This window comes from Bison bison, unplaced genomic scaffold (genome assembly GCF_000754665.1).
Source record: "Bison bison bison isolate TAMUID 2011002044 unplaced genomic scaffold, Bison_UMD1.0 scf7180017864171, whole genome shotgun sequence".
NCBI classification, from domain to species: Eukaryota; Metazoa; Chordata; class Mammalia; order Artiodactyla; family Bovidae; genus Bison; species Bison bison.
This window is the reverse complement of record NW_011494743.1, coordinates 4,228,405-4,239,350: the sequence shown is the minus strand read 5'-3', so window position 1 is coordinate 4,239,350 and position 10,946 is coordinate 4,228,405. Positions and strand designations below refer to the sequence as shown.

At 40.3% G+C, this 10,946-nt stretch overlaps 1 protein-coding gene across 1 annotated transcript in view; it reads left to right on the top strand.

The window, feature by feature from the left end:
• The window catches only part of EMC3 (ER membrane protein complex subunit 3), a 14,948-nt gene extending 5,339 nt beyond the window's left edge, over positions 1–9,609 (top strand). Inside the window, exons 3-8 of the mRNA XM_010842108.1 lie at positions 47–140; positions 1,553–1,657; positions 2,371–2,452; positions 4,441–4,520; positions 5,280–5,362; positions 8,964–9,609. Of these exons, the coding sequence (XP_010840410.1) occupies positions 47–140; positions 1,553–1,657; positions 2,371–2,452; positions 4,441–4,520; positions 5,280–5,362; positions 8,964–9,092 (573 nt within the window). The 3' untranslated portion in view covers positions 9,093–9,609. The remainder of the gene's footprint in view (positions 1–46; positions 141–1,552; positions 1,658–2,370; positions 2,453–4,440; positions 4,521–5,279; positions 5,363–8,963) is intronic.
• The last annotated feature ends 1,337 nt before the right edge of the window (positions 9,610–10,946 follow it).

Here is a 10,946-nt window from a genome sequence, read left to right as displayed (position 1 = left end):
TTCTATGTCACAGTTTTAAGACTTAAAAAGTTCTTTTTTCTACTAGTCTTTCCTGACACGAAAATATTACTTCAACAACCCAGAGGATGGATTTTTCAAAAAAACTAAAAGGAAGGTTGTGCCGCCTTCTCCTGTGACTGGTATGTATATTCCCCTCTCTCATCTTTAAGGAAGATTTTTAACATGATGGTGGGATGAGCAGGGAGGATGTCCTTTTATTTGAAATTTAAATAGTATAAGACAGTAATCTGAGGGAACTTAGGGATCATCGGATACAGGGATCTACAAAAGGGGGGATTCTCTTTTTCAAATAAATCTTATACCTTGGGAACTCCAGTGTATAAAGTGGAATTAAAAGCAAGACCTCTCGGCTAAGGGGACGGGGAATAGGGCCCCTGTCCCCAGGTGTCTCCCCTTTGCTGTTCCTCAGGACCCAGGGCTCTGAGGGGCACAGCTGGAAAGCATTCCAGTCCCAGGTCCCACCCAGTGCAATCCTGCTGCTGGCAGATGACTCCCAGATTCTGCCTAAATGCTTCCCTCGGTGATTCATTTCTTTGTCAGACATGATTGCTTGCTCTCCCCCTACAGTTTTTCCTCTAACAGAGTTCTTACTTCCTCTGATCCCAGTCATGTGAAGAACACAGCATCTTTAAAGTAAAACAAAAATAACGTATTATTTGGTTTTACTTATCCATTTATTTCAGTACCTATTTCTTTAGGTTAGATAACCAGTATCATAAACCCAGACAGAAGGTACTGGAATTGATTTCAATAATAAGTCTTTTAGCAAACCTACAAGAAACAAAAGACCAATAAAATATATGGAAAGATACTTGACATCACTAAAATCAGTGGAATGCAAATTAAAACACGGTGTCCTTCTTAACCCATTAAATTCGAAAAGATTGAAAAGCTTGACCAAAACTGCTACTGTCAGGGTCATGGAAAATGAAGTCCTCTTACTGTTGTTGAAAGTCAGTTTTAAATGGTCAAATCCCTTGGCCCAGAAATTCTTCTAAGAGTTTCTCTCACAGAAGCACTTACACAAATTTGCAGATTTATGTACAAGGAAGTTGTTCACAACATTTTTCTTTTTGCCAATAAACAATCTATAGATCTAACCAGAAGTGATGAGTGTGACCACAGTGGACACCTATGCAGACATTAAAAATAATGAGCCATGTTACACCAATATGGAAACATAATATATCACAGTATGTTAAGTTTTTAAATTAAGAAGCAGAATAGTAAGCATAGTATCCCTTCATGTGTATATATACAGAAAGAAACCATTGTGTATATACATGTATAAGTATATATGTATGTTTGTATTGACATGTAAAGATAGAAGAATAGACAACGGTTAAAAGTGTTTAGACAGTAGGCAGAGGAACTGTCCACATCCTATGTTTCTATGTCGTTTGAATTTTTTACAATGAACTTGTATTACTTGTATTAATTTTGTCAAGTAAAGTAAAAAGTTACAGAAAGCAAGGAATAAATCCCTACGAACTGTGGTAACAGCTATTGGTTGCTTGTTTTTCTGTCTTAGATCCCACCATGCTCACAGATATGATGAAAGGCAATGTCACCAATGTCCTGCCTATGATTCTTATTGGTGGATGGATCAACATGACGTTTTCAGGCTTTGTCACAAGTAAGTTACAGACTCAGAAGACTTCAGGTTTACTTCATCTGTGATCCTTTCCCATGACCTTACTCAGAAATCCAGGTGCTGCTGACATACTACTGTCCCGGGTCCTGTGTTCTCGAGTGGAAACTGTTAACAGTTCTTGAACAAAAAATTGATTATGCTCTAATTTCATGGCTCTTATCCCAAAGCGTTCATACATTCATGACATGGAGCTTTTTCACTAAGGGACTTGAACGAGTGGCTTACTAATTTGTATCCAAAACTAGTTTTGTGTCCCAGTGAGTAGGAGGACGGGAAGCCTGTTTCTGTCTTGACTTCATTTTTGAGGTGTTGGGGTCAGTTGTCGATTTGTTCGTGAGCCGCTTTGATTTAAATGAACTTGGTGTCTCAGTAATACAGTTCTTTGTGTGTATATATTCCACTTTGGGTTTAACAGACTAGTGCTGGTTTCTTTTCCAGATTTTGGGGCACAGCTCAGTTTGAGCCCTTACTTCTTAAGCACTAGAGAAGCTGGTGTTGTTCAAAGAACTAGAATAGAGTGACTTTTGAGTGTTAATCCTTCAGAAGTGGCATACGGCTCTTTGTGGAAATAAGTTTCTAAGCACTGTATGGTACAGAGTTCCCACCTCCTCAGGGAAATATGTGTATCACACTTACTAAACCGTTCTATAGAGGAAGCTGGGTGTGATTCTGAACTTTCTCTTTCTTTTCTGCAGCCAAGGTCCCGTTTCCACTGACCCTCCGTTTTAAGCCTATGCTACAGCAAGGAATTGAACTACTAACATTAGATGCCTCCTGGTAAGGACTTTCTTCTATTGAGTAAAAACACCAACCAAAATCTAAAACAGCGATCTGTTAAACAACAGGATTTCCAGTTTGCCTGCTTCACTGGAATAGGTTTTTGGAGTTTTTCTCATTGAAACTCCACTCAGAATGCCACAGATTTTGATAACTTTTACATGAGTTTTCTTGCAAAAGGAGAGAATGTATCAAGCTCTTTCCCCTAGTTTCTTGGGTCTTAGGAGCTCAAAAAAGTAGATGTGTCCACCCCAAAAAAAGTTAAAGGCAGGAACTCTGGCCAAAGCAGACTTTTTAACAATAAAGCCCTGGAGCTTATGGAAGTGGATGTTGGTATTATTTGTTTCAAAATACATTACTTCCAAAAACAACATTAATTCTTTTCACTGGTATCAGTCACTGTGCTAAATACATTTCATATATTATTTTATTCTCGTAGCAACCCTATGAAGTGGAGCCATTGAGATTTGACCACAAGTCTGTCCAAATCCAGCACTTGTGTCTTATTTACTGTTCTCTTTTTTATATCAGAGTAATAAAACCCCAAATATGAAGAGCTCTTAGGACAGTGCTGCAGCCTCGGGAACACAGTAGTGCTTCTTCATGTGGTCTCTCCAAGACTATTTTGTCTGGCTTCCCAGAAACTAGCATCTAATGGAAACCAGACAGGGACTTCCATAGTGGTCCAGTGGTTAAGAGTCCCCCTTCCGATTCAGGGGTCACGAGTTCAGTCCCTTGTCAGGGAACTAGGATCCCGCCTGCGGCAGGGCAACTAGGCCAGCCCACCATAACTCGAGAAGCCTGCACACCACAACAAAGACCAGCGTAGCCAAAATAAAATTGAGTAGACTAGAATAAAATAAAACAGCCAGACAGTAGGAGGAGGAGAATGGGCGTTGGGGGTCATTGCCTGACTGATCTTTACTGACTCCCCATTGGAGCAGTCTGTGCTTGTTTGGGAGGGACACGATAGACCCAGCGCTGGGAGAGTCTTGGCCGTGCACACTTCCCCCAGAGGAGAAAAGCTATACTTCCTACAAGTAGCATGACTGTTCAGCTTTGGCCTTCCAGTCTCCTGTGGGCCAAACACAAACTTCATGGGGTGGAGAAAAGCTGTTTTATCTTTTCTCAGCACCTGGACAAGTATGTTTCTGACATGCTCGTGTGGACAAAGGAGCCTGGAACCACATATGAACTAGCTTACCAATCTGAAAGATTATGTACAGATAAGTGTGACCCAAGTATTGGAATGAAGCATGGGTCCTTTCTCTCTGTATCATTTCTGACACTCGTTTTAGTTTTTTATTATATGCAAGCATATTAACTTCACTGGGGCAAGGTGGGAAACCTAACCTAAGGAGAGCTTTGGGATATAGTTCAAAACTTGAAATGGCTTTTCCAGTCACTACAGTCTTCAATATGAAGCCTGTTAACACTTGTGGTTTCTTTAGAGAATGGGATTCAGGACAGGCGGCCTCTTTCAATTTATCTTACGTACTTCAGTATTATTTGCGTGTATTATATACATACATCAATAACAAGTGTGTGTTGTCATGATTACAAATAATAAATGGTTTGAAAACCCACTATGTAGGCAGGATAATTAAACAAAACTTGTATACCCTGATAAAATGAAGCCCACCAGGTGTGAGTTCAGTTCCTGCTACTGAATGCCAAAGAAGGAGCCGTTAACCTCCATATATTAACTCATTTTACCCTCATGGCAACTCTCTGAAGTGAGTGGAAGAATCGAGGTTTGACCCAAGTCTGTCCACAAGGCTCAGCTGTTCGCCTGCAGAGAGCTATAACTATTAATATTTGTAACATGGCCTTCATAACATGTATTTCTTCTTTGGTTGTGCTCTGGATGACTATTGGCTGACCCCAGGAGATTCCTTTACATACTCTGAACAACCTCAGGTGGGAGAAGTGTGTGAACTAGTGTATTCTGAAATAGCTACCTACATTGTTTCACGTTTGCTTCCTAGGGTGAGTTCTGCATCCTGGTATTTCCTCAACGTCTTTGGGCTTCGGAGCATCTACTCTCTGATTTTGGGCCAAGATAATGGTAAGAGGCAATTACTTCAATAGCTGAGTCATTCATACCAGGGCCAGAGTGATTATGTAGTTGTATTGAACAGAGTGAAATATGGTGCTTCATTCCCTAAACTTATTCCTAAGTTTCTGAGGTACTCTGAAAGAGTCTTAAACATCGCAAGGTCAGACTGAAGATCTCATTAATCACAGGGACAGTATTTAGTTATGCAGAGTCTGATACCCTCCTATGAGGGATCCAGCACCAGCAATGTAAGCCTGAAGCTGAGAGAAGGCTGGTTTGATCAGTTCGCCCATTGACTAGAGACCAGTACCAGTCCTGGCTCTCTTACTTAAATAGCTGGGACCCTGGGCAAGTTACTTAACCACACCAGTGCTCTGTTTGCCTACCTGTAAAATAGGGACCTTAATAACTGACTTCTGGGTTTGCTGTGAGGAGTAGATAAGGTAGATACATGGAGCACTTAGTGAAGTACCTGGCATGTTGGTGTTGCTCAGTAACTCATAGCTATTGCTCGTGTTATTTAAATTTGAAATAAAGGTTAGAGCTTCCTTTAGTTAATCTTCTCTCTCCTGCTGTTATCACGTCCATTTTTTGCAAGAGGTAAAGTGACTTTCACAAAGTGTGTGACAAGGCCAGTCAGTGAACTGTCCCATGGTCCTCTAACCCACTGCCAAGCATCTGTAAGTGCTGTGTGAGAACCATTCTTCCCTGAGGGTCCTGGGTGCCTGCTGTGCCCTGGCACTCACTGGGGTGTGTCTTATGCTGCAGCTGCTGACCAATCACGGATGATGCAGGAGCAGATGACTGGCGCAGCCATGGCCATGCCCGCAGACACCAACAAAGCTTTTAAGGTACACTCACTTCTCTTCCCAGCTTCACTGAGGCTCAAAGGTGTTACCAGAGTTACTTTTAAAGATGAATTCCCTTAAGTGAGTGTGCTATATATATGGTTCCATCATCTTAAGTTTAGCAAAGATGTATTTTCATTTACATGTCTCTTATTCCAGAGGCAGAATCATCTGATAAGTGAGGTAGAGATTCTTGGTACTTTTGGTGGTTTTTAAATGCTCACCCAATTTAATCCACAGTGCAAATGAAGTTATAAAAACACCCCAATCAGAGATACGAGGTAGACATTTGGAATATTTTGAACTTTTTTGGACCTGATATAAATTTCATTCAGTAAAATCCAAATTGGTATACTTGGCAGTCGAGTGGTTAGGACTCCACACTCTTCTAACTGCCGAGGACCCAGGTTCAATCCCCGGTGGAGGAACTAAGATCCCATAGGCCATGTGGCTTGCCCCCCCATAAAATCTAAATTATTTGAGCCTTTCATACAATGATTCTTGAATTTGTAAAATCCAATATAATTTTACACAGCAAAATCTCACAAATTTTTCATGATGAAAACTAGAAATAGAGAGGAATTTGCTCATCTTGATGAAACATACTTATGAAGGACCCACAGTTAGCATACTTATTCTGGAAGCTTTGCCCCTAAGGGTAAGAACAAGACAAAAGATGTCCACTATGACCACTTCTATTCAACATTATTCTAGATGTTCTAGCCAGGGCAGTTAGGCGAGAAAAAGAAAGAAAAAGCATCTAGATTAGAAAGGAAGAAGTAGGGACTTCCCTGGCAGTCCAGTGGTTAAGGATCTGCCTTCCAATGCAGGGGACTTGGGTTCGATCCCTGGTTTGGGAACTAGGATCCCACATACCACAGGGCAGCCAAGCTCACGTGCTGCAACTAGAGAGGCCATGGATTGCAGTGAAGACATAGTGCAGCCAAAATTAAAAAAAAAAAAAAAGTTTTAGAAGTAAAATTGTCTTTATTTGCAAGTAATGTGGTCTTTTATATAGAATATCCTAAAAGGAATCCACAAAAAAGCTATTACATGTAATACATTCAGCAGGGTTTACAGGAATCAGTCACAGTTCTACACACTGGTAATAAAGAATCTGAAAAATAGAAATTAAGAAAATCATTCCATTTATAATAGTATCGAAAAGGATAAGAATAAATTTAACAAAACAGCAAGATTTATACCATGAAAACTGTAAAATACTGCTGAAAGAAACTAAAGAAGCCCTAAATAAATGCAAATATATCCATGTACATATTGTCTTGACTTACTGTTATCAAGATGGCATCTGTTGATCTACAGACTCAAAATCCCACCAGCTTTTCTTGTGCGAATTAGCAGTCTGATCCAGAAGATAATACGGAAGTGAAAGGGCTTCAGAACAGGCGAAACAATGTTGGATAAGAACAGAGTTGGAAGACTCAAGACTTCCTGATTTGAAAACCTACTTCTGAGCTATAGTAATCAAGACTGTGTGGACAGACATGCAGATCAGTGGAACAGAACTGATATTTCATTCAGCAGGGACTTCCCTGACGGTCCAGTGGTTAAGACTCTGTGTGCTTCCAGTGGAGGAGGCACAGGTTTGATCTGTGACCAGGGAACTAAGATCCCATATGCTGTTCAGTGCAGCCAATAAATAAAAAAAAGTTTTGTTTTGTTTTTAAAGAATTGAGAGTTCAGAAATAGAAGCTCATACATGTAGATCAAATGATTTTTGAGAAAGGTGCCAAAACAGTTCATTGAGGGAAAGAATAGTTTTGCTGTTTATTGTGTACAGAGTTTCTGTTTCAGGGCATGAAAAATTTAGAAAAAGTTAGTGGTGATGGTTGCACAACATTGTGAACCTAAAAACTGCCACTAAATTGTATACTTAACAGTGGTTAAAAATGGCAAATTTTGTGTCATATGTATATTAATATTTACCACAATAAAAAATGTTTTGAATAAAAGTTTTTAAATGGGTCAAAGACCTAAATACAAGAGCTAAAACTAGAAAGCTCATAAAAGAAAACATAGGTGTAAATATTTGTGACCTTAGATTAGGCAATGATTTCTTAGATATGACATCAAAAGTATAAGCAACAAAAGGAAAAATAGATAAGTGGAACTTTGTCAAAATGAAAACTTCTGTGCTTCAAAAGACACCATTAACAAAGTGAAAAGCCAACCCATAGAATTGGAGAAAGTGTCTGAAAATCATATATCTGGTAAGGGTCCAGGATTCAGAATAAAGAACTCTTAGAACTCAACAATACAAACATGATCCAGTAAAAAGTTGGCAAAGGATATGAATATTCATTTCTTCAAAGAAGACACACAAATACCCAATAAGCTAAGCACATGAAAAGATGCCCAACATCATTAGTCATCGCGGGTTTTGCAAATCAAAACTTCAGTGAGATACCACTTCACACTCACTCATATGGTTATAATAAAAAAGATGGACAATAACGAGTGTTGACAAGGATGTAGAGACATTGGAACCCTCGTACGTGCTGGTGATTGTCCAGCTGCTTTGCAACGCGGTTCTTAGTCTTTCCTCAAAAACTTAAACACACTTACCATATGACCCAGAAATTCTACTCTCAGCTAAACACCCAAGAGAACTGAAAACATATTTTCCCACAAAAACTGAGTACAAGAATGTTCAGAAAACTACTGATAATAGTCAAAACTAGAACAATCCAAATGTCCATCATCTGATGAACAGATAATGCAATGTCTAGACAATGGAATGTATGCAGTGGAACATTAGCCATAAAAAAGAATGAAGAGCTGAATCATGCCACAACAGAGAGGGACCGTAAAAACATGCTAAGAGAAAGGAACTATAACCAATACCCTGTTATAAATCTTAATGGAAAAGGATGAAAAAAAACTAAATGTATATGTATAACCGAATCACTTTGCATTATGGCAGAAACCAAGACAACATTGTAGATCAAGTATACTTCAACAAAATAATTTTTTTTTTAATGTTAAATGAAAGAAACCAGTGACAAAAGGCCACATACTGCATCCAGAAAAGATGACAAGATTCAGAAAATGAAGTAGTCATTGCCAGGGCTTGGGGGAGGGGATAATGGGAGTGTCTGCTGTTTGATGTAGAGTGTGTTTGCCATGACAGAAGTGTTCTGGAACTACATAGTATGATGCTTGCACATCTTTATGAAAATACTAAAAGCCACTGAATTGCACACATTGAAGGGATGGATTGTGCAAATTATTATTTTTTAAAACCCATAGCTGTGAGCTAACATTTATATTGCACATTAAGTTTCGTAGAGCATTTTTTTAAAGACCTACTAATTAAAGGCAAAAGTAGTCAACATTAATAGAATACTTGAGAAGTGTAATTAGTTGCCAGCTCCAGGGACCGGAACAGATTGTTTCTTTCTTAGCCTAGTCTCCTGTCTGTAACTTAGGGGTGGGGGTGGGTGAGGGCACCGCAGCACCTCCCTCCTAGGACTGAGTGAGGGTCACATGTGCAGAGCTCGATCCCGCTCCAGGCCTGAGCACATCAGCACTGCTCCTATAACAGCCCTTCCCTCCCTGCCCCCATGTTTCTCTTCCTTTGCAGACAGAGTGGGAAGCTCTGGAACTGACGGATCACCAATGGGCGCTGGATGATGTCGAAGAGGAGCTCATGGCCAAAGACCTCCATTTCGAAGGCATGTTCAAAAAGGAATTACAGACCTCTATTTTTTGAAGACCAAGCAGGGGCTAGCTGTGTCTGGAACTTGGAGTCGCGCTTAACCTTATAACTTTCATTTGAGCTGGAGCCTCTTGGAATGAAAAGGGGGTGCATGAGCTGGCGGGGGTGCAGCAAGGATTGTTCTTGTCTGAGGCAGGCTCCCCTTCATGTTTGAACCCAGAGGAAACATGAGGAGTGTATGCTGGGTGACTTGCCCAGAAACAGCTATTTTTTTAATATTTTAAATGTTCCTTCTGGTGACTCTAGTAATAAAAGTAAGAGAAAGGGGAGACACTCAAGTTAGTGATAATATTAAAAAACAGCGAAAATTCAGTCTATGGAAAAAGCATTGTTAATTAAACCTAATTATTATGTGCAGTCATTCTGACATTTAAACCTCAGTAAACTCCTGTTTTCTTGGAATCCATCCACCTGGCATTTCACCTTTAATTTTTTGTTAGTAAACTTCCCTTTCACAAATAATACATTTTCATTGTTGAAAATTTAAGACCAATGGATAGACAAAATGAAACTCTCTGTGTTGTTCATCTTGCGCCTGCAAATGACATGAAAAGCAAATGTGTCAAAACCTTACTCAAGCTCTTTTTCAGAGTAAATAACCCAGGGCCAGGACAGACTTAGCAAACCTTCTCTCTGTTTTAATACTATCAAGTAAAAATTGGTGACCCTGCAACACTGCCAGATTCTCAAATGCCTTTGGTATCCTCAAAGACTTCAGCAGTTAAATAATGTGAGGTCTTGATCTGGAATTCATAATATATTAAATCCATTGTCAAATCAGTAGAGCTGTACTATACATGGCTACTCCACTGAACAAAAGACCCCATGTCCAAGTTATTCTGGATGAGAGAGACCTTACATATGGTTGTAAGAAGGGAGAGAGGGTGATTGCTGGCGGACACAGAGGTAAGGGTTGCCCAGGAATAGTTCTCTCTGGATTAACTGTCCCAGGAAGGTGGCAGAGGGCCTTTTCGGTACCAAGAGGTGAATGTAATCTACACGTTGAATGTTGTAATCAAGAACAAACAACTCGACTCTACAAATTATTCTGTTTTCTTGTCTTTGCCTGTAAAAACATTACCTCTGTGGGTCACTCACAGCCTTCTGCCAACAGTTATGAGTATGTATTGTGGACCAGTGCTGGAGAGTCTAAAATGGAAAAGATGGGACTTCTGTCCTCAGGAGCTCATAAGAGAGACACATGAGAAATTGGTGGTTCTTAATCATTAGGTCACAGTACCTCTTTGAGAATCTGATGGATGCTCTGACCTGGCCTCCAGAGTAACAGACATGGGCACAGACCTCTAGGGTAACCCCAGGAGCACAGATAGACCCTTTAAAGCCTATTCATAGTGACACACTGACCCAAGGTTAAGAAATGCTAATATTTAAAAGAGTTGTTAAAATATTAAAGGACCAAAGATTCCCAGGGGAGCTAACCTTTGATCTGAGTCTTGAAAGAGTTCTGCAGTGTAGAAAAGCATCCCAAGCAGAGGGAAGAGAACCAGCCAAGGCCCACAGATGAAAATGTCTACAATTCACTGCTTCCTGACGAAGTGGGGAGTGGCATGGGATATACAGAAAGGCCCGAATCAGGCAGGAATGGAGACAGTGCGGGGACTGAGTGTAGGACCCTCTTTGTGTGTCCTCGGTCTGCCTCTTGACCCACACAGTCTGTCCTTTTCCCTGTAGTGAAGCTGGGTGGGTAAAATGTGTGAGACTCTTCTCACCCATCACGGTGGTAAATGTGTATGTCCTTGGCGCCAGCAAGTCAAAGGGAAAAGCCAAGTTTGTCTTGGCAAGGTCTTTTCAGGACCAGCACACAAGTTCAGGGAACACTGCTTATTA